The sequence below is a fragment of the Nansenia antarctica genome, assembly GCF_963989245.1.
Source record: "Nansenia antarctica genome assembly, chromosome: 4".
In the NCBI taxonomy this organism is placed as follows: domain Eukaryota; kingdom Metazoa; phylum Chordata; class Actinopteri; order Argentiniformes; family Microstomatidae; genus Nansenia; species Nansenia antarctica.
The window spans coordinates 67,912,756-67,940,743 of record NC_137689.1 but is presented as its reverse complement, the minus strand read 5'-3'; the positions used below and the strand labels follow the sequence as shown (position 1 = coordinate 67,940,743).

Here is a 27,988-nt window from a genome sequence, read left to right as displayed (position 1 = left end):
CGTTTGCCTGCACATTTACATAACCAAAAATGTGGTGCACAGTTTTGGTTTCAAATGAACTGAATTGTGCCACCATGCCCTCAATACAATCTCTGTGGGAACTTCTCTAAACTGGAATATGAGCACCTGTATCAGGGTTGACTGGTAGAGGTAGAAATCTGAGGATTACATTCCATACGTTATATTGAGCCTGTTCTCCCATTTTTACCTCCACCAGCCTCCACTGACCTGTATGCCACCGATATGGTCATTGAAGGCACCTTTGTATCACACACCCTCAAGCATCTGAAAGGAGACAACTCAACCACACCACAGGAGTTAGGTACGGACATTTCCTGGCCTCGTTTCCGTCCATCCAGGGGCATGACATCACTGGGCAGACCCCCGTTTCTCCCTCTCAGAGGAAATAGTGTTGTGAAAGATGGAAGGGAGTAACAGAGTAATTCACAGTGTGATTTGAGTGAACCCCACTTTCTTGATGCACACACCTGTTTTTCATGTGTGTGTGTGTGTGTGTGTGTGTGTGTACATGCGTGCGTCTATGCGCTCGCGTATGTGTGTCTGTTTGTGTGTGTGTGTATGTATGTATGTATGTGTGTGTGTGTGTGTAATTTAAAGTACATACTTGGGAGTTCTAAATCCCACGTCCATATGGTTGTTTCCCCTACAGCATATCAGTAAGCTCTGGGCTTTCTCTCTCTGTTTCTTCTTCTATCCCTTTCTTCTCCTCCCATTGGTCCCCATGTGGTCTGATTCTCCCCACTCATTATCCGTGATTTATGTACAGTAGTGAGTGTTGCCTTAGTAAAACCACCTCACTATTATAGATTATTACAGAGGTCCGAGACAGCTCCTAACACACCTTTGGAGGAATTCAGAAATGTTAAACAGAACCCAAGATTGAGGAAAGTTTTGAAGAAAGAAAATATAATGTTAATCTTAGTTAAACAGTTGGCACAACTCATAACATGGGGATGATATCCATGCCTCAAGCCTAGGAGGGAATAAGTGAAACACACACAAACATTTGTAGGTACTGGGACATTGGATTTCATAGGGAAAAGGAGAAATGAAACGTTTGCTGGTTAAACGAATCCAAATGTGTTACGATGTGTAAACAACGCCGATTACTTCATAAAGAAAGTATGAAATGACCTCCTGAGGCAAAAACAAGCAGTCAAGTTCAAATGAACTGAAATGGAATACAAACAGAAAGAAAACAGCTGAACAACTGAAACTTGATATATTCAAGTATAAACAGCACGATTCATAGGATTTTGACAAAGATATGTTAAAATGTTGTACATACAGTACAGTAAATGACCACCGACATTGGACATTGGACAAAATAGTGAGTCAATTAGTTCATCATTGATAATGTGTACAAACTGGGTTTTCCTGGCGAACACACCCTAATTGATAAGGAGTCTTCTTTTGGGTTTGGTCTGGTGGAGCCTCCCTATAGGGGGCTGCTAGGGGTAGTAATTAATGTCATACATTGTTCAGACTAGGGCCTTCCCATCCTCACACAGAGAGGAAACAGGAAAAGGAACTCCAACTCCCAATGCCTGGACAGCAGAGAGAGAGAGAGAGAGAGAGAGAGAGAGAGAGAGAGAGAGAGAGAGAGAGAGAGGTGGGGGGGTGGGATGGGGATGGGGATGGGGGGGGTTGAGTTAGGAAGGGGAAGGCAGGCAGGGAAGGGAGAGAGAAAGGGAGGGAGAAAGAAAGAAAAGGGAACATTAGGCAGTTCTCAGAGACTGTGGAGAGATGTGTGTTGATTGGCTTCTCTGACACCCTCTCTGGGGTTTGGTCTCTTCCTCTCCTTCGCCTCCGTCCTGCCCGCCTTGGCCCCGTGGATCTCTGTGGATGTACAAACCGCCGTGTCCACCAGACTCTCACTGGGGGAATATGTGCTGTCGTGTCTCCTCTGTGACCCTGTGGCTGGTCTACTGGCTCTCTCCAGGTATGGCTCTTATGGGATTAATCCTAATTTACTGTATCTATATCATAATGATCGATGTCATAAATGATCATGAAAGGCCACCAGCTACAGTCATCAACACCCTAGCTCAGTGACTCAGTGCTCTGGACATGTGTCCCAAGAACAGAGGGCCACAGTATACTAGTATTGTTACACGCGTATCGTAACTGGTAGCGTTGAAAAAATGTGTGTGTCTTTGTGTTTGCTTTGTGTTTATTATTGGTTTTCATAGGAGTCAAATGGGGAAAGGTTTAGTTAGTCATATGTACGTTATCATCAATATCATTTCAAAGGGCGTTCGATTCACTCTGCCTTATTTGAAAATCCAAAGGTTGGACCTTCATTGGTAGTTATTTGGTTTAGGACCAGAGACTATTGTTGTTTCAGGCGTAGCAGTCTTCCTCCACTTGGTTGTATTTTCTTGCTGTGTCAATAAACTACAAAAGACTCCGATCACAAAGTGATCCCAAGACTCAAGAATATATGAGGTGAATAGTTATGGAGAAAAGGCTTGAGGAAGCCACAGTTCCAAGTTTCTCTTTCTCAGGAGTAGCAGTGTTTGCATCCTAGCCTATTCAAAAAGGGGTTAAAAGGACGCCCTGTCGTATTCAATGCTTCTGAGAGGTACCACCTAGCTAGCTTATCATTATATCTACTGTGGTAATAATAGTGGTTTCCAGTGATTATTATTATTATTATATATATTTTTTAATGATATGGTTGCTTGTTCTAATAAAGTCTGATAATGTCTGAAAATAATGTGAAAATAGCCTACAGTAAAAAGAAATATGACATTTCAATGGACTACCCTTGAATATATAAACATCAGTGTTGAGTTATACAGTTTGGAAATACCTTACACACTAAATCACATATTTTTTTATTACTTTATTACTAGATGTGGAATACAACATAATTACTTTAAACTATGAAGACGGACAATTACATGTGTTTTTGGTAACACTTTCTATAAGGCATACTGTACATAATGCATTTTATTACTAATTCTAAATTATGTATGATGCCTTATAATGCCTTCATAATATATCATACGTTATGCCTGTCTGTAAGAATTATTTATTCAACTTACTGGGAAAATGGCTGATAATAACTTGTGATCATAACAACATGATATAAGAAATTATAACACAGTCATACGTGCTTATAACAAGTCTTATAATATCCTATGATGGCATTATAACTCTTTGCTTTAAGTAAAGTATTCCCATTGTGCCATTAGTTACCTAACACAGTGAAATGAGTTCAACAACCTCTTTGACATGGGCTGGTACTGCAACCAGTTTCCTCTTCATGGCTACACACCCACATTCCCTTCACACACATGAGCTCACAACCCCCACACCCCTCCTTCATGTTGCCAACCACACACAAATAGTTTATCTTCCCCAATTATAACAAACAATAGACCAAATTAATATAATATACTGTACAATTAACTTAGAATAACATTGGAATTTGTCAACACAATTGGCTTGCATTGACTGGTGATGATAGTAATCACAAACCAATCACTCTAGCAAACCCTAGCCCTAACCCTAACCCTTACACAGAGTTTCTCTAGAAACATTTTTATATATTTGATCAATACACTTAAAAAATGCTTCCAAAAGGACCCATTAAAGAAACGTAAGGGGTTCCATTCAGAACTCTCCATGGAAAGCTTCTTCATGGAACCTGAAACATTGAACCCTAAAGGGTTCTTCAAATGCTTCTCCGACAGGGACAGTCGAATAATACGTTTTGGTTCTTGGTAGCACAGATTGTAGTTTGAATCTATTGCCAACCATTTTACCCATTTGTGCTGTACATCATACAGTAAATCTTATACCATGTGTTCTTCGGTTTGATTTGTAAAGCAGTGCCAGACTTTGGAAATGTAATACAAACAAAAAGAAAACCGATGGACTGAAAGTTTATGTATTCAAGTATAAACTAAACAGCACGATACATAGGATTATTTAAATGTGGTTCATAGTACAGTATACAGTATTGTATGAAAAGTGAAATACCTTGTCACAATAGTACAAGTCCACTTTGGTGTCACTCTTGGAAAACAAGCTCTCTAACAAGTTCTCTCTAAAGTAGCAAAAATCCATCTAAATAATAGGTATAAACTCTAATATAATGTGCTATGGGTTTCTGGTGAATGCTTTTGGGTTCCATTTAGAACCTACCAAGGAAAGTGTTCTTCAAGGAACCCAAACAGATTCGACATGGAACACTACAGGGTTCTTCCATTTTTTCCCAAGAGTGTGGGTCCAATCTATTGCCAACCATTTTGCCCATTTTTTATCATAAAACATAAATCTTACACAATGTGTTTTTCAGTTCCATTTGTAAAAGCAGCGCCAGACTTTTGACAAGTCTGATATTGTTCTTCAAACAAATCACCAAACCTGCCAGCCACAGGGAGCAGTCTGGCAGTCCTCAGTCTGAAGAGGAGGACTCACCCTTAATGGATGTGTTCCAGCTCCACCCCACTTAGTCTTCCTCCACCCAGACCCCTCCAGGACAGCCCGAGAGAGCAACAAAGGCATCCAGCAAGTACATGTTGTTCAAGTGTCACTCAGACACATGTTTGCCTCAGCATAAGGGTTTCTTCGTACTTTCATCTGTTTTTGGAAAACAAGCCCCCCCCCCCTGTGCTCGAATCCCCAGTCCCTGCTGGCACAAATCAGTTGAAGCATTTTGTGCCTTCACTCTCAGATAAGACAGCAATCCATTTATCATCCTGACAACTCTGTTTTCACTCTGGAAAGAGAGGCTCTGGGTTGCGACAATCCACTGTAACAAGCCTAAAACGAACTCGAAGCAACAGCAATACACAAAATAACTCATAACATAACTCATACTCAACATACCCATAAATGTTAATATTCGCTCATCTTTAACTTTTGCCAAACGCAAATGGACTGAAGGAAATACCTTTCATTTTTTAAAAGATAAGTTTGGGACATAACACATTTGCATAAGGGTGTGCCTGTCTGTTCAAACAACAAATACTGTATCTAAGGATATGTTATTTCTAGACGGCAGAAAGATATTGAGCCTGGCCACCTGTGGCTGATAAATATTAGCATTGCCTTGAACAGGAATGAATCAACTACAGCCAAATCTGTGAATAGATCTTGGACTTATTAAAACAAAAGTGAAAAGGGAAACAATGTCACGTACGTATATGCTGAGAGAGCAAACCACTTATGTTGTGTTATGTTTGTATAATAAAACAGTTGAATTCCCTGTTAGGGTTTCATTGACTTTAAATAGCACCATGTTTAAGAACCTGAGATATACATTACATGACCTAAAGTGACTTCGCAAGCACAGTTATTTGTTTGATTTGTGTCTAAGTGACAGTGTTATTAATCTATACAGACTATTCCCGGGAGCAGGACATCATAGATTATGGCCTGAGATTATTTTATTTTATTTTATTTATACAGGGGACAGCACCTTGAGACTAGGCGCTCTTTTTCAAGTGTGCCCTGGTTATGTTATCTAAACACATCACTTTCCATTACACAAAAAATGATGAAACTAGGGTGCCAGTCCACCTCTGTGTCTCCTCTGTGTATTTGTCCAAGCCTCCTTTTTCTGTCTCTGTATGTCTGTGGCATAATACAATTAGTCTGCACCCAGGCACTTGGCCAAAACAAGTTTGTTTCTCTATAGCCCTGCTTGGAATGCTGACAGCATCCCCCCAAACATCTGTCTTTTTATGCTTGACATTGGTTGGACGTCGGAGCACAACAAAAATGCACATAAGTTTTGCGCGTGTAAACTGAGTAACTCCTTAAACATTAAAAGCAAAGTAAATCAAGGGATTACGGAGCCGTCCGTAATAGAGCATTACTCTTTCAGCAGTTGCTTACATTTCATTCCTTTTATGTTCAGACACGATGTGATGCTTTGACATAGATAATATCTTTTAATAGTTTTTTTTTCTTTTTTCTTTGCTTCAGAAAGTTACTTCCCCCCCCATAAACCTACACCCTACATTGTCAGGACTATTCTTACCTCAACAATAGCAGGGCGAGGTTTCCCAATGGCACCATGAAGACTACAGATCACGTTATACAGTACAATCAGCTGGTTGGTCATTTGAAATGATTAAAAAATAGTAGCTGGGGAAATTTGGCTACATTTCATGACTAAAGCTGTGTTTAGCAGGGATAGGGATTATGAGTGGCTGACAAACCCTAATTCACACACCAGAAACAACCAAGCTGAGCTGTACTGGGTCTAGCCAGGTTAACTACTATAGTTGCTGAACAAGCACTGGAAAGGACCATTTGGAAGTAAAATATCTGAGCTAGCACAAAACGATTCAGGTCCGTCCAGCAGAGAGCAAATCCTCCAATGTGTCCTCCGCCCCAGTCCTTATCGTTACTAAGGGTCGGAACGCACACTGGTGGGCTGTGCTTGTAACAGTATGAATCAAGGACCCCAATTGAAATAAGCCAGTGGCTTTCTTGGGTTTTTATCCTGTTAGTTGACCTTGTATGTAATATGTACTTTCATGTACCTACTCCTGCAAATCTTCTAATAAAGCTTTCAATCAATCAATCAATCAATCAATGGCTTGGGTCAGCCCTGTATGTGTGTAAAGCCCCCTATCGTGCTTGAAAGATCAGAATGTTTTTCTGCAATCACAGAAAAAATGTACCTGGTACATCATAATGTGTAATACGCACATGCAGTAACAGTATTTATAGTACTCAGTTCATGTAAGACATTATGTGAATGAATGAATGGTCTTTATTGTCATTGCTATAGTACAGGTACCAAACAACGAAATTTGGGAGGGGTGGCTCCCCTGGTGCTAGGAAAGAAAAAAAAACTAAAAAAACAAGAAGGGAAAGGAGCTGGTTTACATAAATAAAGGCTATGTACACTATCCACTATACTGTACTGTACAGATAAGACGACTAGGGTTGTCATATTGCACATAGTGTTATTGCACATTCATTTAAAGTGTCGCAGTTTGCAGGCTTGAAATGTACACATTTGTGCCTCAGCACTACACCTGATTTTTTCAATCCAGCAGCTGCCATCAATCCGTCCAGACTGTCCAGGGCCCAGAACCTAGGTCTTTGCTGTGTTCAGGGCCTGGATGGCCCTGGGGTAGAAGCTGAGCTTCAGTCTGTGACAATGTGAATAATGTGACATTATTAAGTTCAGTATGAAGTGTGGTTTTCAATTAATACTATCACTTCAAGAGATAAAATTAATACAGCTAATATTTGGAATAAGACGTGAGTGTGTAGCTCCTATGTGGAAACATTCAGGATTCTTGTCAGTGATCCATCATTTCACCTACGTGCTAAGAGCTACGGGCTAAGAAACGACTGCACTAATGTATGGCGTTGTTTTATGGAGTGTGTTGTGAGTTGTGAATGGCACGTGCTGTATGACTTCACAAGATAAATATTGGGGTGCCAAACGTATCCAGCTGTTAGATTATCCACAGCGTTCCATTCTTCATCATTAGTTCATCACACACTCATACAGCAGATGGATCTAATACAGTATGTACAGCAGGGGAGAGGGAGGGGGGGGGTCCTGGTGGAGGTAGAAGTCACGGACGGGGGGAGGGGGGGGTCATTGTAATGCATGGGATGGATTAAGAAATGGTATCAAACACATGTGCCCGTCCTCCAATTGATGGTGATGGGGATGGATGCCATATCGCTCTCAGAATCAGTTCCCCTCTTCTCTCTCCCAAAAGACTGGATTCAATTGAATGTTTCACAGAGACCTTGTCAGACCCTAATCAGACCCCTCTCCCATCTGAAGTTAATTGACTACTTGCCAATCTGCGTTTGGGCCAACAACCCTAACCCGCAGGATAATCAATTTGTTGGCAAAACATGTAAGCTTGACGCATATGAGAGTCATTTGAGTTGCTAATGCGGCATTGTTATGCTGACGTGACAGTGCACTTGACCATGACCTTGTTGCTGTTGTGGGAGAGCTTTTATGCTGTCAAGAGAACAGTGTGTATCCACCCTGTATTTCATCTGATCCATTGGTTCTACAGTGCATCAGGGATGCGGTCAATTTAATCTGAAATTGGACAGAGATCTTTTTTTCCATTGGAATGCAATTCAACCCTGAATTGAACTGGAATTACGGTCATTCTAATCAGGAATGAAACTTCTCCCCTCTGGAGAAACTCCATGTCCATTTCAACTGACAGGAATTGATTGAAATGGAATTGACCTCAACTACTCCGTGACTGAGATTGCAGGAAGGGAATGATGGGTGTTTTTTTTTTCAAAGGCGTTCTGAGTTTTTTCGTCTTATCTGAGCTGTCTCTGATTTATAAGTGCTGGGGTTCAGAGGTTCTGGCTGAGGGAGAGTCCAGAGTGGACATATGGAAGAGATCAGCCTTATGACTGCAAGCTGAGGTCACTGCTGTGCTACGCAGCGCAACGCCGACCCCCTGGACACACAGCCCTGTGGAGAGAGATGTGTGAAGTTTCCGACGCTATGCATCATCTCCGTGATCCTGACACAGACCATTCACTGAGGAGAAAGAGATGCACACACGCACACACACACACACACACACACACACACACACACACAGACACAAACACACGCTTGTGTACTTGTACATACACACACACACACACACACACAGACGCACACACACACACACACAGACGCACACACACACACACACACTTGTGTACTTGTACATACACACACACACACACACACACACACACACACACACACACACAGACAGACAGACACACACACACACACACACACACACCTGTGCCATATTACCTTTCACCTTTCATCAACATCACACTGTCCTTAATCTGAAACATCTTCAACGTAAGCGTCCAGCGCCAACAATGGAAGGAAACGAGCAACCAGTTCCATTTGGAAACCCAATATTCACTAATGTTGTCAACTGCACTGGTCATAGTTGATCACTTCATTGTGTTGATAATGATGTAATGGATGCTTCAACGGAAAATACAGACAATATGATGATACTTGTGAATGACTTCATATGAATTGTGATAAGGAGGTTAAGATGAATGTGAAGTGAACATTTTGGTTCTCTTCGTTCATTTGCACTCTCTGTAATTGGACCTGATCGGTCCATTACATAGAAACCAGTGTGCGGGCTCATTGTAATGCATGGAATGGAATGATGTGTGTTTGATAGCTATTCCTCATTCAATTCCATCAATTCCAATGAGCCTGCCCCCCTGATTTCTACCTCCACTAGCCTCCGCTGTGTTTTATAGTATCTGAAGGTTAGTCTTAAAAGTGTTTCTGGGTTTATTATCTGGTCTCATTGGTCTCATAGACACCCTCATTCACCATTTAGTGTCTTTGGTCTGTGAGGAGACCCAAGTGCCTACCATTATCCCAAAAGAACTTCCTCAAGCTTCAAGGGCAACACTTAAGTTTTACATGTCTCAGACAGGACTGCCTTAACCCCGACTGCAGGGATTATATAGGCACCTTCCGAGCACATTGGGCAGAAGTGTCTGGGAACGAGATTAGGGCTGCTGTGCCTCAGGAGGTAGAGCTGGTGTCTAATGATCGCAACGTTAACGGTTTGTTCCCCGGCTCCTCCGGTCCAGGTGTCCTTGGGCAAGACACTGAACCCCAAATTGCTCCGAATGAGCGGGCCGGAACGTGAATGGTGTGTGAATGTGTGTGTGAACGGGTGAATGAGAGGCCATTGTAAATCATCACGAAAGCCTGATTCCAAATCCCATCTGCTACACCTCTGCACTCTCCATGACTTCTTATTAGAACGTTTGGCCGTGTTGAATCTTTAGTACTGGCCCTTCTCAGTGTTTGCCTCAGCTACATGACACTGTTCGTTTGGCCGCCAGCTTTAACAGTCGCACGGTGGTGATACTAAAGTGTATCATCACAGAGCATAAATCAGACATGGTCTTTGTAAATGTCAAGATTCCCCATGACTGTAAGGGCCACACGCTTGTATGGTAATAACAGATGTACTGACATCACGGTTTTGGTCGCAGTGTGCGAACAAATGGTTTTGTATGTTAGACGTGTGTGTGCGCGCGTGTGTGTGTGCATGTGTGTGTGTGTGTGTTGTGTGAGTGTGTGTGTGTGTGCATGTGTGTGTGTGTGTGTATGTGTGTGTGTGTGTGTGTGTGTGTGTGTGTGTGTGTGCGTGTGTGTGTGTGAGAGAGTATGTGTGTATGTAAGTCTTGTGTGCATATGTGTGTATTTGTGTGTTTATGTGTGTTAATGTGTCACAGGTAATGCCCTGGACATCGCCGACCTGATTTTGGTGAACCCTGACCCTATGGTCACATCTTCGGACTCATCTCTGCACTGCGTCAATAGCGACTGGTCCTCGGGCAGCACCCTGAGCATGGGGCGCGACTTCCCCCTCACACATCCCCAGAACCTGCCTGTCAGTCAGGATACAGCCTACCACTCAGCCTCTAAGATCACCTGGAAGACACGCAGTGATATCTTCGGGGAATTCTACTGCAGGGCCAAAAACACTGACAGAATCTACACATACAAAATGTTAAATGAAGGTACTGTATTAAATTATTCTTGTGTTATAAGCAGAGTTATAACCATATGACAATGTAACCATAATAAATTGTGTAGCCTATTGTGTTCAGGTTTTCACAATAGTCAGAGCATTCAATGCTTACCTCAGCGAGTTGTTTGGTAGTAAAACTTTATAACAAGCTTGTCCCCCTTTGACTGTTGCAAACGTCACACATTACACATTACATTATTTACCGAGATAAACTGTTATTCTAACTCCCTGATGAAATACAAACAATGCCAAACAGCCAGAGGGATGAATGGTGGGACGTGCGTGAAACCTAGCTGTGACTTCCTGTCCGAAGTGTTTGTTAGCTTATAACTTCCTCCTTGCAGTCAAACCGAGTCTAACTGTAGCAATATTTTCTGTTGTTGTTATGCACACTTATCTAATTTCTGTTGCCAAATGACTGACATTACACAATAGCTTAAGTCTTGCAGCAAACTATAAACTATGTCAGATTGCTGACTGTGCTGGTTTATGCATCATTGGGTGTGTCCTCTGTTTGCCTTTTTAGCCACGTTCCTCCCAGAGTCTCTGACGACGACCGTCAGCGTAGGAGAAGATGTCAATATTTCCTTTACTCGCAGAAAAGTGTTTGCAGAGGATGCTGTCATTTATAAGAATGGTAAATGGTTACATGTACATGCTTTGTATTTCATTGTTGTTTGTATATTTGGGCCATACTTACTCCAGTGGAGGCTGGTGGAGGTAGAAAATTGAGGATGGGCTTGTACTGACTGGAATGGAATGAGGAGCCCGTCCTCCGATTTCTACCTCCACAAGCCTCCCCTGCTATACACATGCTATTCTCTACTTGGTGGTTAAGCATACATTACACACTCGTAACTTGGGTGACTTTACATTACACTTTACTTTTTACTTTACATTAAACCACATTACAGTAACATTAAATAATACTTTTGTAATTGAGTAATGGTTCTGTAATCATTGTTTTGTTATCACACAAGTCTAGTAGTTCTTTCAGTGTTATACACAGATATAGAACAACTTCATGAAGTGTTACTAAACTAAGTCTGTTCACCAGGGTCCTTCATCCACTCTGTGCCCAAGGATGAGATCCCGGACATTCTCCAATACCCCGTGGTCAGAGTGACCACCAGCGATGCTGGGCTCTACACAGCCAGATCCATCGCTGGGGCCAAGTCCACATCAGCAATCACCAGGCTGATAGTCAGAAGTCAGTATTCCCACATTGTCTTTATTTGACTCTACTATGACTTTTTACCTCATACACCCCAAAAAAATAATCTAAACGTTTTTTTTATTTGAACCCATTAAACCCTTTGAAGAACTTTTGGGTTGAAGATCCCTTTTAGGTTCCAAGCCAAAAGGTAGGTTAGGTTCCAACCCAAAAGGTTTCTTCAAAGGATTCCCCTATGGGGACAAATGACAAATGAAGAACCTTTTTCTAACCCTTTTTCGGTTGAGTGAAGGGTGAATTCCCAAACACTTGGTCGCTTAAGTAGTACCATATTTATTTTGACAATCCAGGCTCACACCACTCCAGCAAAGCTCTTCAAAGTTTACGGCTGGGTTGTCAGCAGAAATAAAGTACTATTTAAGCTACACAGCATTCAGGACACTCACCATGTCAGCTTGCATGAAAAACCTTCATTTGTAAAAGGAAAAAGGCTCAATTTTATAATAAAACCATTTGGAATTGACTCAATGTACTACTGTACTACTGTACTTTCTACCGTTATGTCTAGAGTGTAGACGTGGAGTCTGGGGGCCTAGTTGTGAACACAGCTGTCCTCAGTGCACCAACGGAGGTGTCTGTCATGATGAGACAGGAGAGTGTATCTGTCCACCTGGCTTCAAGGGACACACCTGTGAAATTGGTAAATAAACATTTCTTATTCAGCTAACCCACGATTTTCCCAAGGAGTCCCACTGAGGATGAGATACCTTTTTTACATGAGCGACCTTCCCAAAGGATGTGTTTGATGCCATTCCATTCCATGCATTACAATGACACTGTCCTACAGTGCATCTCCTATTAAGAGATGTCGTTCAATTCATGGTTTAGTTCATTGTATCACCATGGAGATATTTGGAATTTTGTCTGGGAGATTTGTGCGTTATGCAGACTGTACACTCCAAATGTGTTTTTGCATGTTAAAGGGTTTATCAAGTGATTCATCTTCATAGACATTTCCTTTAATCTTACAGAATGTAACCCAATGGAATGTGGTTTATTGTCCTCTAAACGTCTACTGGCTGATTACAGACAAAGTGATTCAGTGCTTTGCTCTCTTATCTTTGGAATGCTTCCAAATGACCAGAGACTGTTTTGTAGGGGACTGATGTTGGAGAATGCCATGTAATCAAAAAAGTTATGTTTTATTGCAGTCTGTGGCGAGGGCAAGTTTGGGAGGACGTGTAAGGAGTGGTGCTGGGACGGTTATTGTCGCTCCATGGTGTTTTGCCAACGAGACCCCTATGGCTGCTCCTGCGCCACTGGGTGGAAAGGCTTCAACTGCAGTGAAGGTGAGAGTCCTTAACTCTACTCTGATTGGTCAACAAATTGGCTCTGAGCTTCTGCCCAGCCAACCAGAGCCAACCTCACAGAGCCTGGTTACTCACAAGGTTTCTTCCCTCCAGGGAGTTTTTCCTTGACACTGTGCCCCTGCTTGCTTTATGTGGGGTCAGAATTGGTCACACCAATTTATTGTTATTGTTATTATTATAACATATATATCTTTTTAGGTATCGCTCTTGTTGCTGATTGGCAATGTTTGTGTTTGTATGTTTTGGGACAGTGTAATGATTTTGATTGATTTCTCCCTGTGACTTTAGCTTGCCCCCAGGGCTACTATGGAGCTGGCTGCAAGCTCAAGTGTGAGTGTGGCGGCAAGGGCCGGTGTGACCGCTTTCGAGGCTGTGTGTGTCCAGGAAGACATGGCGCTCGCTGTGAAAAAGAAGGTATTAACCAACACATACACACACACACACACACACACACACACGCGCGCACACACACACACACACGCGCGCGCGCACACACACACACACACACACACACACACACACACACACACACACACACACACATTATACTGACTTTAGACTTGTTCTTTTCTACAGACAAGGCTCCTGTGGTGGTCAGCCACCTAATGGACACTGAGTTGAATTCTGGGATTCATTACTATGACAACTGCACTGCCACCGGACAACCAGCACCTCTACACAGAGAGATCATCTTACTCAAAACTGACAAATCAATCATATATGTAAGTGACAAACAAGATTACAGTTGTTTGTAAGAATGTGCAGTATTTGATCGATTTAAGTCAATGTGATATGAAAAACCACCATAGCCATTTCCGTGTATCAAATGAGATTTTAGATTTCAATTTTCATAGGCGTATGACACTGAGACGGTGGGTGACCAAACCACCTCAAGGTTTAAAGTGGACAAGATCACCGAGCGTGATACGGGTCGCTGGACCTGCCAGGTCAAAACCACAGCTGGGCAAGCAGAGAAGGAGTTCATGGTCAATGTGAAAGGTACAGTAAGAGAACCTGTCACGTACCCCCACTTCCTTCTAGGGTGCGTTTGTAAATATGCTCTGGAAAATCTGCTCTGATTTCAACTGAAATCAGTTAATTTCCGAACAGCTGGTCAGAGAGCAGCTGGGTGGGTGCGCTCCGGCGCTCTCAGAGTATTTACGAATGCACCCCTAGTCTGCCAGCTCCTCCCACCCTCTCCTGTGTTTCCTTGAAGGTCTGTTTGTGTTGTGTGTGGACATGGCCAGCCTCCGGTTCCCTGTCTTGTTATCTGTCATCAGTTCCACCTTCATCACCTCCCTCTATATGAGCCCTGGCTTCCCTCCACTTGGGGTTGGATCGTATTGTTAAGGATTGGCTGATGAACCCAGGCGCAGAACACAGAGTCAAACATGTAATATCAATGCAAGGGTATTTAATGAGGGATAGATTGGGGAACAGGGAAGCAGGCAGGGCAGGTAGGCAGGGCAGCCGGGCGGGCAGGCAGGGCAAATAGGCATGCAGGGCAGGGGGGATTAACACCCTGACCACCATCCATGTCACCATAGACGACAGACCCATCAAAGAAGTCGACTCCTTCACCTACCTTGGCAGTATTATCGATAAACAAGGTGGCACAGACAGCGATGTCACTGCCAATGTAGGCAAAGCTAGAGCTGAAGAACATCTGGGCCTCAAGGGAAATAGGTGCGCATCTTCAACTCCAACGTCAAAAGTGTCCTTCTCTATGGTGCGGAGACGTGGAGAAGGACAAAAAAGACGATACAGAAGATCCAGACATTCATTAACAGCTGTCTGAGGCGCATCTTCAGAATCAGGTGGCCGGACAAAATCAACAACAAGGATCTGTGGCAGAGAGGGAGCCAGGAGCCAGTAGAGAGCCAGATCCGGAGAAGGAAGTGGGGATGGATTGGCCACACCATACGCAAGCCAGCAGATACCACCACACGCCAGGCCCTGACTTGGAACCCCCGGGGGAAGCGGAAGAGGGGAACGCCCCAAAACAGCTGGAGGCGACGGGACACGGAGGCAGAGCTGAAAAGACATGGAACCAGCTGGGGAGAGACGGAGAAGATAGCCCAAAGCCGTGCTGGATGGAGAACAGTCGTCAATGGCCTATGCACCACTGGGAGTTAAGGGCCTAAGTAAGTAAGTAAGCAGAGGAGATAGGCGGGCAGGTAGGTAGGGCATGCAGGGCAAGGCAGGGCAGGTAGGCAGGGACTGGGTCTTGGCAATGTTAAACAACGATCCAACCCCGAGTGGAGGGAAGACAGGGTTCATATAGAGGGAGGCGTTGAAGCCAATGATCCTCAGGTGTGCAGAACGAACAGGCAGACATTATGACAGATAATGAGACAGGCTGGCCATGCCCACACACAACACAAACGGACATACGAGGACAGACAGGAGAGAGTGGGAGGAGCTGGCAGACTAGAAGGAAGTGGGGGGCGTGATGGAACCAAACCAGCCTGATCTGGGTAACATACTGTACATTCAGCTCTCCTTTATCCCATGATATTCTTTTTCCATACTCCACTTTTCCATACTCCACTCCATACTTCTTTTTCCATGGTTGAGATAAGAGCTCTTCTCCTCTCCTCTTCTTTTCTCTCCTCTCCTCTTGCCTCCTCTCGTCTTCTCTTCTGTTCTGTTCTTTTCTCTTCTCTTCTATGAGTTGAACAGTGTCTCTCTCTCTCACTTCCCCACCCTCCTCCAGTGCCACCAAAGCCACAGTACCCTCCTGTGTTGAACGGGAGTGGACCGTACCATTTGGTTGTGTTGCTCAACAAGGAGCCCTACAATGGGGATGGACCAGTCACCTCTGTAAAGGTCCTCTACAAGCAGGTCAATGCATCTGTCTGGGAGACAGTTGAAGGTACTAAACACCCTCACACATGAGCTCACATCTGCCCTGCATACCAATGTCTAATATATTAAAAGCATTATAAAAGAATTATTAATTGTTAAGTATTAACTATTAAGCATGTATAAGCATGCATGTATTTAGCATGTATGAAACATTAGATGTGAATGCCATTTTGATGACAGTTATTTTGAAATGTCTCTAATTTTTATTACAGTAAGTATTATTATAAGATATTGAGTTCAAAATGTGGTCCATGAATCTCAGAGCCAGGGAACAGTATGTGCTTATTGTTGCACATGACAAAGTGTGAGATTCTTTTCAGCTTCAGTAAATGTTTTCTAAAGGTTTACAGTATCTCACTAAAGTACTTGTTATGACTGTGCTGAACAATTAGAATGATGTCATTTCCTGCATGGGTGTTATTGTGTATTGGAAACTAATCTAATTGGTTCCAGAAAAGCGTTCCAAGTATTGGAAATCTAAACATAACCCATGTAATTGTTTGTCACAATGGTTGTATTGGATCAGTTGGAGACATTTAGGCATAATATGTGTTCATGTCTATCAGTTGTTGGTCCTGTGATTCTCATTTGAATGTCTATCAGTGATTGGTTCGGTGGTGAAGCTGGAGAACCTGACCCCCATGACCCAGTACACCACATTTGTCCAGCTGAGTCGCCATGGTCCTGGTGGGACTGGGTTTCCTGGGCCTGAGGCAAGCTTCTCCACTCAGATGCTTGGTAAGGGTCATCATCTTCCCATTGTTGTTTCCCCTCAGAAAAGCAGACATTTCCTCTGATCTTGACAATACAAATGAAGTATCGTACAGAAACCTGATATGCTTTGAGTTCCACAGCTAACTTCAAAGAAAAAAAACATAGCACAGCCTAAGGCACTACACTAAATCAGCTGACCTATGGCAGGGTTTCAGTCTCCTGATGACATCATGCCTCTCCCCCCATCCTTCCCCACCCGCTTCCCTCTAGACCTCCCGCTTCCTACGGGGGTCAAGCTGGTCCCAGTCAGCCAGACTTCTCTCAGCCTGTCCTGGGACCCTGTGGTAGGTCCGGGGTCGGGACCCTCCAAAGAGGATTGGACCTATCAGGTGATTTGCGCGCAGCACTCCGACACTGGGAACTTCAAGACCTACCTCCTCCCGGCCAACTCCACCAGTCAGCAGGTGATGGACCTGAGGCCCAGACACAAATACGAGTGCAGAGTGAGGATGATGACAGTCTCTGTGGGGCAGCGCAGCACGCCAGTGTCTGCCTGGACCCTCAGTAATGGTAAGAACAGGGAGGGCACAGGGTGTCATGCAAGAGCAGTTCTAAAACCTACTATCAACAATAGTTCGCCCCAAATTACAAACTCGTGGTTCCTTACCCTGAAAGGTGTCTCTAGAAATGAACACGTGTCCTAGTCAATGTACCCTAAATTAAAATTTTGAATATTTTAAATATCCCACATTCTCTAAAAAGATCAGTGACCTAACCCTAACCCTAACCCTTGATTAGGGACTGCCCCACTTATGAAACTATTCGGTCATGACATTTCAGAAATGCAAATTTAGGGTACATTGACTTCCCTTGTTTTTAGTTATAATTGCTAACAGTTAGCGGTTAATGACCCAGATAAACAGAACCAAAGAATGGATCGAAGTATGTTCTTGTCTGTAGACTCATGTTTAAGAACTATGTGTGAACTTTGGGTGAACTATGCCTTTAATAACAAAAGAGCACGACAGGACAAATTAATGATGCAATGGGAATTTAGAAGAATATATTCCCAGACATTTCAAGCAGAAATGTCCTACTCCAAAAAGCTTATTGTGTGCGTTGGTCTAATTGTTAAACAAACATGTGTTACACTACATTTATGGTATGGAGATATCCCTCCAACCAACATCACCCTCTAACTCCCACCCCACGTGTTTCGTTCTTCAAACAGAGTTGCCACCGGCCCCGTCCAGCGTCATGAGCTGCAACGTCAGCGACACGTCCGCCGTCATCACCTGGGCACTGGCGGAGGGCAACTCCATCTCCACGGTTCTGATCCGCTTCCAGGACACGGCGCTGGCCGACTACAGCCAGCTGGCAGAGATCAACGTGCCTAACGAGCAGCCGCAACAGCACCAGGCCATGCAGTTCCAGCTACGCGGCCTGAGGCCCGACACCCCCTACCTAGTGGAGATCTGGTCCAAGAACAACATGGGAGAGAGCGTAAAGAAGCCCCAGATCACCATCACGACCTTGTCTCCTCAGGAGAGCTCTCGTAAGTCGCCACTAAGCCAAGCATTCTTCACTGGTTCTCCCTCCTACTGAGTAGTCAGAGGAGGCTGGTGGAGGTCAAAGAAACTGAGGACAGGGTCAGTGTTTGAATGAGCCCGTCCTCCAGTTTCTACCTCCACCAGCCTCCCCTAAGCCACATACTCTTGATTGAGTCTACCCCCCCACCTTAGTAGTACAGATTAGTACCCCACACAGTGCAGTGGAGGCTGGTGGAGGTATAAATCGGAGGACAGGCTCATTGTAATGCATGGAATGGAAAGGGTGTTTGACGCCATTCCTCATTCCATTCAGTGCATTACAATCAGCCCGTCCTCTGATTTCTCCCCTGGAGTCTACCTCCTACGAAGTACGTAGTACAGATTAGTACCGCACGCAATGTGACGCAAACCAGCCGTAAGTGAATGGAGAAAAGTTGCCTAATCACCGGATCATCATCGCAGTAGCCAACAAATTGGGTTGTCCCTATGGATTGTCCACAGTATTACTTAGAGTATTTAGCCAAAATACTTTGGTTGACACAAGCCAAACGCTCTTGACTGACTCAACCGCCTAATAGGGACAGATTCAGACCGCACTCGATATGACACAACTACTGGTGAATGAATAGGAAAGTTTCACAATCACCCCCCCGAATCCATTACGGTAGCCCACACATTGGGCTTTGTCCCTATGGATTGTCCACAGGACCACTTAGTTTGGTCCCCCGGGTACATTGCTCCATTCTGTGTGATAGACTAGTGTTGATGTTGGAATGTAGCTACTGTACAACGAATGCTCTCTCCCTCTCCCAGGACTGAGTGGGTTTGGCAGCGATGGAAACATGCTGTTCTTTGCCATTCTGGGCTCGGCTGGTATGACGTGTCTCACAATCCTGCTGGCCTTCTGCATCGTGCTGCAGCTCAAGAGAGCCACCTTCCAGCGGAGGATGGTGCAGGCCTTCCAGAATATAGTGGTGGGTTAGACGAACTAACTAACTTCTCTTTAACTTTGCTCATGCAGCAGGATGTCCCAGTGGCCGTAGACGAGAGCTTGGGTAAGGGGGGGCCCCCTCCAGAAGCGGATTTTTGGATTCCTCAAACACCTGGAACAGCTTTTTCCTGAAATCTAGACCCCACCATACACCCCCACTCCCTACCCTATATTGCCCAAAAGATAAACGTTTTTGTGTGGATTATTAACAGTGACTGTATTATCAACAGTTGAGAACAAAAACACAAAAAAATCTACTGTATATTGCACACTGAAAATCTATTACCTATGTTACCTGCACCCATCCCCCACTACCTAACACTACATCTCTGTATAGGTTGCACAAGTTCACCTGAACCTGTGACCTACTGCCTGGAAAAAAACTGAACAGATACATTTTGATTTGAAATATTTTTTTAGGTCACATTTGGGGGCCCTTTGTCATTCCAGAGCTCTAGGCAACAATAGCCTATTCAGCCTATTGGCCAGGCCGGCCCTGCTGTACTACAATACAGAAAACATAATATAGCAATCTGAATGATCACATAATAATAATAATAATAATAATAATAATAATAATAATAATAATAATAATAATAATAATAATACTATACTATTCAATATAACACTTGAATAAAGAAAAGATGATGAGGGCCTCAACAATCGTCAGTATAATACTTCATTTGGAATCAAGCAACTGAAAGAACTGTGAGAAAAGAAGGACATGGCTTATATCTTGAATGTGATTAAATTGTGGAAATACACTAACTTACTTTATGCCATCAAAATTAAAAAATACATCCTCATAATGGCTCACTGTTAAACCTGTGTTCCATTTGTCGTCGTTGTAGAGAGAGGAGCCTGTCGTCCAGTTCAGCTCCGGGTCTCTCAACCTGCCTAATAAGAAGTCTAAGAACCCAGAACAGCCGGTGGCCTACCCTGCTCTGGAGTGGAGCGATATCAAGTTCCAGGATGTGATTGGCGAGGGCAACTTTGGCCAGGTGCTCAAAGCTCGCATCAAGAAGGACGGACTGAGGATGGACGCTGCCATCAAACGGATGAAAGGTATAAAGTTTATGTTGATGAGATATTGTTGAAATACAAGATGATCAAGAGGGCAGCACAGAATATACAGTAAGTTGTACAGTAGATTAATACAGCTTATCTATTGGTCTTGTAGTAGAATTGAATAGAAAATAATGAACATGTGCCCTCAGCTTCAAAGATGCACATCAAAACATGTCATCTTCTCATCATCAAGGTCATCAAAGACGGGCTTTTAGTTCTCTATATAAAGGCTTTTCACATGTATACTGTAAATATTTAGGACACCACATAGAGAAATTCGTGATAAAAACGTTCTCAGTCAACAAATCACCTATCACCTTGGCAACAACCTACTTGATTTGTGTCTCTGACAGAGTACGCCTCCAAGGATGACCACAGGGACTTTGCCGGAGAGCTGGAGGTGCTGTGTAAACTCGGCCACCACCCCAACATCATAAATCTCCTGGGTGCCTGTGAACACAGAGGTATAGTCCAAATGTTTCTCCACTGACTTCACAGTTCATCATAATTTACGGGGCTGTTGCTGGATGTGTCCTGCTGTGGAACCTAATGAAACAGAAACATGTGACAGTCGAGAAGTTAATGATAGGTACGGGAGATTGTATTTCACCATATTTCACATTGTCCAATAAGATGCAACGGACTGTAATAATCACTGCGATAAATCTTGGTCCTCTGTGGCTCAGTTAGCAGAGCATGGCGCTGACAGTGACAATGCTTAGGTTATGGGTTTGATTCCCGCTGGCACTATATATACTGAAAGATGTATGCCCTCGCTGCAATGTAAGTTGCTTTGGATAAAAGCATTAGCTAAATGGCAAATATTATTATTATTATCTTGAGTACCTCAATAAATAAGATGAACAACTGAATTGGCTTCTAAAGTTACTCACGTTTCTCTCTGTGGAACCTCCAGGGTACCTGTACCTGGCCATAGAGTTTGCCCCTCACGGCAACCTGCTGGACTTTCTGAGGAAGAGTCGCGTTCTGGAGACGGACCCGGCCTTCGCCATCGCTAACAGCACCGCCTCCACGCTCACCTCCCAGCAGCTCCTGCACTTCGCTGCAGATGTGGCCCGCGGAATGGACTACCTGAGCCAAAAACAGGTTAGCAACATGATCACGATTAGCTACTCTATAAGACCCCTTGCAGATTTTCTATATTTCCCAAATACTTTCTAATCATTTCAAATACTTACTGTAGCTGTGCTTGATTGAGCTTGTCTGGCTCATCAAACTTGCAAAAATTGTATTTTTGTTATTTGGGTGAACTATCCCTTGATCCTAATTCCCCCGGTAACACACACACACACACACACACACACACACACACACACACACACACACACACACACACACACACACACACACACACGCACACACACACACACACACACAAACACACACACACACACACACACACACACACACACACACGCGCACACACGCACACACACACACACACACACACACACACACACACACACACACACACACACACACACACACACACACACACACATCTCCAGTTTATTCACAGAGACCTAGCAGCCAGAAACATCCTGGTTGGGGAAAACTTTGTCGCCAAAATAGCAGATTTCGGTCTCTCCAGAGGACAGGAAGTGTATGTAAAGAAGACAATGGTGAGTGTGCGAGCACGCTCGACAAATAAATCATGAATTGTCCCTTTTCACAATGTACCTCATGCTTATGGTATGAAACTGTGATCTTTGCCAGAGATATGGTGTGTGTGTTCCAGTAGAGGCTGGGGGAGGTAGAAATCGGAAGACGGCATGGATTAGAATGCATGGAACGGAATGCGGAACAACATTCCTCATTCCATTCCATACAGTGGGGGAAATAAGTATTTGATCCCCTGCTGATTTTGTAAGTTTGCCCACTTACAAAGAAATGAACGGTCCTGAATATCAATCCAAAAATTCTTACAGCACGACAATGACCCAAAACATACAGCCAATGCAACAAAGGAGTGGCTGAAGAAGATGCACATTAAGGTCATGGAGTGGCCTAGCCAGTCTCCGGACTTTAATCCTATAGAAAAGCTGTGGAGGGAGCTGAAGCTTTGAGTTGCCAAGCGACAGCCTCGAAACCGGATTTGGAGAGGATCTGCAAAGAGGAGTGGACCAAAATCCCACCTGAGATGTGTGCAAACCTGGTGACCAACTACAAGAAACGTCTGACCTCCGTTGTTTGCCAACAAGGGTTTCTCCACCAAGTTCTAAGTCATGTTTTGCTAGGGGATCAAACACTTATTTCCCTCGATCAAATGCAAATTATAACTTTTATATAATAAAGTGTTTTTCTGGATTTTCTGGTTGATATTCAGTCTTTCACTGTTAAAATAAACGTACTATTAAAATTATAGACCGTTCATTTCTTTGTAAGTGGGCAAACTTACAAAATCAGCAGGGGATCAAACACTTATTTCCCCCACTGTATATTACAATGAGCCTGTCCTCTGATTTCTCCCTCCACCAGCCAGGTGTGTTCATAGCTGTGTATTTCTTTGCTTGTGAGTTGAAGAGAAGAGCGTTGAACACATTGTATCTTCATGTGAGAGTCATGTAAGTGTTGGTGGTGTTTTCACTGTGTGAGTTGTTTACAAAGGTGTGTATCCTCACTGTGTGTTTCAAACAGGGACGTTTACCAGTCCGATGGATGGCCATTGAATCTCTGAACTACAGCGTTTATACTAGCAACAGTGATGTGTGAGTATCTGTATCTCTGACTAACTGTTCGAAAATGTGAAGACAACCAAATGACAGATGAACATGCAATCTCTGAACCCAGTAGTCTCTAGTGATACTAATGAGCATGTTCTGTGTCAATAATAATACATTTCAATGTAATCTTATTTTATACAACATGTTATATTCATGTCATATTATATTCAAAGTACTGATTTTCTGTTTCTCTCTTCATCCTAAGATGGTCATATGGAGTACTTCTCTGGGAGATTGTCAGCTTAGGTTAGTACCGTACAGTATCTAAGCTAACAGACAAAATACACTATCTGAACATCCTCGGTCTGACTGACCCAGTACATGATTGTGAGTGCCTCTTATGTATGTATGTGTGTGTGTGTGTGTGTGTGTGTGTGTGTGTGTGTGGATCTGCAGGAGGAACTCCGTACTGTGGGATGACCTGCGCTGAGCTGTATGAGAAGCTCCCCCAGAGCTACCGTCTGGAGAAACCCCTGAACTGTGACGACGAGGTGTAAGTACCACAGGGGTCTGCTGCTGAACTACTGACCCCTGTGCACACTGCTTCTAATAACTGCACCGGTTTGGGTCAGATATACGTTTCCTTTTTTACTGCATTTAGCAGACGCCTTTATCAAAAGCGACTTACAACAAATACATTTGACTAAGTACGTGAATCATCTATCCACCAATCATAGCAGGAAAAAGTAATCTATGCTCACGCCAGGGGCCATTGGCAGTCGTTTGCTAGAAGAAGGAAGATTTTTAATTTAATTGTATTTATTTGAAATGTATATTAACAGTAGACAAACTGTACAGGGGGGTAGAGGGGATGTAGACGTCTCAGGAGGGACAGTTAATGTGTAGCCTGAAGAGATGGGTCTTCAGTCTACGGCGGAAGATAGGGAATGACTCTGATATGACACCCTCCACAGTAGAGATCACTACTATGGACACTCAGGGACAGGAGCAGTGGCCGCTGGTGGTGATACTGAGTGGGGGGGCTAATAAATCCATTAGGCCTAGGGTCTATACCAGGGGTGGGCAATTAATTTTCACAATGGGCCACATGAGAAACTGGGACTATGGTGGAGGGCCGCACCAGTAGGCTGAACTTAATTCTGCTCAATATTACTTTTATCGCTTTATAAAAAGCAGTAAATGATATGGTTTTGACTAGCTGCTACTGGTAAGAATACATGTTACGATAAGGCTATGAAAATGTGGAGTAGGTCAAATATAGAAGAGCAAGAGGCATTTAAGAGAGCATTTAAACACAGGGAAGTAAATGCAGCTATAGTTTTGACCTTTTGTTCTGCAACTTTTTTTTCCAGACTTTTATTCAGAACTTTTTTTTTTTAGTTTTATTCAGAAAAAAAATTTCTGACTTATTCTGAAACTTTTTCTTCTGACTTTTACTCCGAAACTTTTTTTTCTGACTTATTCAGAAACTTTTTTTTTGTTCAAGTTTTATTCTGAAACTTTTTTTTCCCAGACTTTTATTCTGCAACTTTTTTTTTCTGACTTTTATTCTGAAACTTTTTCTGAGTTTTCATCTCCACTGAGTCATTGAAGTCTGGTGATTTTTGGATGAAGTCCCGCTCAATAGACAGCCTATCTTGTCCCATAGTACTTCTGAGAAATGATTTGGTCCTCTTAATAAGTGTACTGAAACACCTCTCTGACTCTGCCGATATCATAGGGGTTGTGATGGCTATTTGCGTGAATTTGACCCCGTGCCTCAACCAGCCTCCTCTGCTATTATGACTATTGTATAACCAAAGGTTCTCCCTCTTCTCTATGTGGTGGTGCAGGTATGATCTGATGAGACAGTGCTGGAGGGAGAGGCCCTACGAGAGGCCCTCCTTCGCCCAGATCCTGGTGTCTCTCAACCGCATGCTGGAGGAGAGGAAGGTAAAGACATTCTGCTTCATTTGGGGTCCTGGCAGTGATGCTAAGTAGTAGCACACTCAAAGTACAGGGGGGTAGAACCACCAGTCTACTTATTAACTCGTTTTATTACCATCTACCTGTATATCTTATCAACCTATTTCAATAATTGTTTATTTATTATTTCCTTTATTTGGACGGAGGTCTGTCTTTTTATCAACCCCTACTGCAAGTATGGTTGCCCAGTTTGACGACGAGCTTTCTAAACTAGCACAGGTTTCAAAACTGAGCACTGAACATACTATCACCCTGTCTTTTCTTTCTAGACGTATGTCAACACCACGCTGTATGAGAAGTTCACCTACGCAGGCATTGATTGCTCTGCAGAAGAAGCTGGATAATCTTGTCTTGTTGTTCCCGAAGACGACAATACTAAGCATTCTCTGTTTGGTTGTACATGGATCATATTGTAACATGGTTTAAGCAATCCTCCACAAGGGGGTTCATGGACTAGTATTTTGCACATATTGTGTACTCCAAGTTATGTGCTAACATATGGATACTGTATCATAAACTGACTTTCAAGACTTTCATGTTGATGTAAAAATGTGTTGTTGATTCTTCTGGTATGGTGAATGCCCATGGTTGTAACTGGCTTTACCAATGTTTTCAGTGTATGTGTTGAATCATCTGGTCTATTTGTAACTGGCTGTACTTATAGAACATTATCGTTGCCACTAAATGTGTTATTGATTCATTTAACTTGCTGTAGATAGAACAATGTTTATTATTAAATGTGTTGTTGATTCATCAGGTCTACGATTGTAACTGGCTGTACCTATAAAACAATAGTTGTCTCTAGCTCTGCCCATAAATAATGTTAAATGTTAACATTTTAAAGAGGCACAACAAGAACCACCTTTTGCTACCAATATACAATAATAGCAGATTTATTGTAAATATCTCTCAGAAATGTAACCAATGCTCATACAGTAAACTACCCATAAAACAAATAAAACGATTTGTAATGAAACATTCGTTTGACTTGTGACACTCATATTTCTTGTCATGTCACTATACTATATAGAGAAGCAACATTAATCTTTCATGGGTGAAAATGTAAAATCCTACTTAATATAGTTTCACTTATGGAGTAAATCAAGAGATTTTTACCCAACAAATTCCAGCCAAAGTAATCTAAAGCATTACAAAGAATGTATAAGTCTTCATACTGTAGCCCTACATTTCTCATTGGTTTCAGGTACAGATACAATTTTCCTTGATTTCAGATGAACCATTTGTGACAGCAGCTGGTGAAAGAGGGTGTATTTAATTTAATTTTAAAAGTCTGAACATTTGGTCGGTTGCCGACCAGCTGCTGTCACATTTAGCAATGCTTATCAGAATCAGAAACAGATTTATTTCCAAGTAAGTTTTCACACACAAGGAATTTGCTTTGCTCTGGGGGGTATTCCATCAACGTCGCTAAAGGAAAATCTAGGCTTATTTTGACAAGTCTCGCGAGATCTATCAAGATATGCCTGGATCTTTTTAAGAGTCTCGCGAGACTTAACGAAATAAGCCTAGATTGTCCTTTAGCGAAGTTGATGGAACTCCCCTGGTGGTGCATAACAATAAACAAAGTGTGAGGACAAAAACAGACAAAAACATAAGTGAAAAATAATAATAATAGAGCAAAGTGGCATAAGGATACTGTAGGTACAAGATATACCTGCAACATTGGCTGCTTTTATGTGCTGTCTGCCCGTCTCTTAAGTGGCAAATCATATAATCTAATGGTTTAAATATTGTATTAAGACTATATTATTACAGTATATGGCAGTGGACAGTTCAGGTTGGCTCTGGCTATTCAGCCTGTCATTGTCTCTTGGCAGTCCTAGGGAGATGACGACTGGATTCTGTACATCGAAAATATTCAGCCATTCCTGGTAGACAAAGGACATTGGATAGGAACATTCTCAAACTTGTTGAAAAACAACCATCACATTTCTATAAACATAAGTGTCAAGTGGTAGTCCAGTTTGGGCTGTACTTGCTCCCCTGACTCTCCTGGATCTCCGGGCCGTCCCTAGGGTCCCGGGCCACACGGCTGGCCCTCGATGATCTCCCGCTGCGCTGCGATGACGCACACCTCGTACACACGGAAGGAGGCAAAGCCGGCCGCCACGATGCACGAGCCGCCCAAGATGTACCACCAGTTGAAGAAGCCGAAGGACACTCCCTTGACGATGCAGTAAAGGCCGAAGCACACCAGGGCGATCATGGAAATGATCTGGACGCACACAGGTGGGCTGGACTCTTTCTCTCCCATAGTGCCGAGGAAGACGTTCTCAGCGGTGCCATCGACTCCAAGAAATCATCCCCTTCTCCTGAATCAGCCAGACAAGAAATCATCCCTTTCTCAACCTCAGCCAGACATGGCTATACTATACTATAATAGTATACTATACTCCTTACTCTGGGAGAAGAGTAACAGGTGTATTTCTTTTCTCCATTTGGTAGAGTGCTTTTTGCATTAAAATGTTACACTGGCTACTCCTAGACAACCTAAACACAAGTTCTAGAGACAGAGGTGCAATGGTGCAATGCCTGGGTGCAAGAGGTGCAATGCCTGGTGGGTTTTATATAGTGCTAGAGCAAATTATGTGGGATTAAATCAACAACTCTCACTTTATTAGCTCCTGAGAGTATCAACCTCAGGTCTAATCTACCACCGAGAAAAACGTACTGTAAGTACTAGAGTATATTGAGGGATTAAGCATGACTTTGTTAGCATGTTAGCATTGGTGGCTATTATCCATGCAATCAGAGAGAGTGCATAAGTAGACTGACCTAAAGAGCTTAGACAAAGAGATTGAATGGCAGTTTCATGTGGAGTTTTTCTAAACATGAGATGATCCCGTCTGTCTGTCCTTCATTTCTCGTATAGTCAGCATTATAGAGGTGGCAACTAAAATAATGTACGACAATAATACCCAATGAAATGAATGCAATCTTTTCTTCTGAAAGGAATCATGATACACTTTATTGTTTCAATTGTAATGCTGCAGT

At 43.0% G+C, this 27,988-nt stretch overlaps 1 protein-coding gene across 1 annotated transcript; it reads left to right on the top strand.

Annotated features, from left to right (window-relative positions):
* The first annotated feature begins 1,858 nt into the window (after positions 1-1,858).
* tek (TEK tyrosine kinase, endothelial) lies at positions 1,859-25,889 on the top strand. The gene is made up of 23 exons (XM_080529973.1): positions 1,859-1,963; positions 10,270-10,557; positions 11,095-11,205; positions 11,626-11,778; positions 12,311-12,442; positions 12,954-13,091; positions 13,401-13,526; positions 13,689-13,834; positions 13,967-14,111; positions 15,829-15,987; positions 16,584-16,718; positions 16,965-17,264; positions 17,926-18,249; positions 19,058-19,218; positions 20,087-20,300; positions 20,657-20,767; positions 21,220-21,410; positions 21,833-21,946; positions 22,962-23,032; positions 23,253-23,293; positions 23,444-23,540; positions 24,841-24,940; positions 25,243-25,889. Exons 1-23 carry the CDS (start codon positions 1,867-1,869, stop codon positions 25,315-25,317), a joined length of 3,429 nt encoding a protein of 1,142 aa, XP_080386099.1. The 5' UTR covers positions 1,859-1,866; the 3' UTR covers positions 25,318-25,889.
* Positions 25,890-27,988: the final 2,099 nt, after the last annotated feature.

What these genes read in the sequence shown, in the direction of transcription:
- tek (XM_080529973.1), top strand. Translation starts at nt 1,867, where the DNA reads ATGTACAAACCGCCGTGTCCACCAGACTCTCACTGGGGGAATATGTGC. An exon ending in GTTCATGGTCAATGTGAAAG is followed by an intron (nt 14,112 to 15,828) that starts GTACAGTAAGAG and finishes ACCCTCCTCCAG; the next exon opens with TGCCACCAAAGCCACAGTAC. An exon ending in GTCTCCTCAGGAGAGCTCTC is followed by an intron (nt 18,250 to 19,057) that starts GTAAGTCGCCAC and finishes TCCCTCTCCCAG; the next exon opens with GACTGAGTGGGTTTGGCAGC.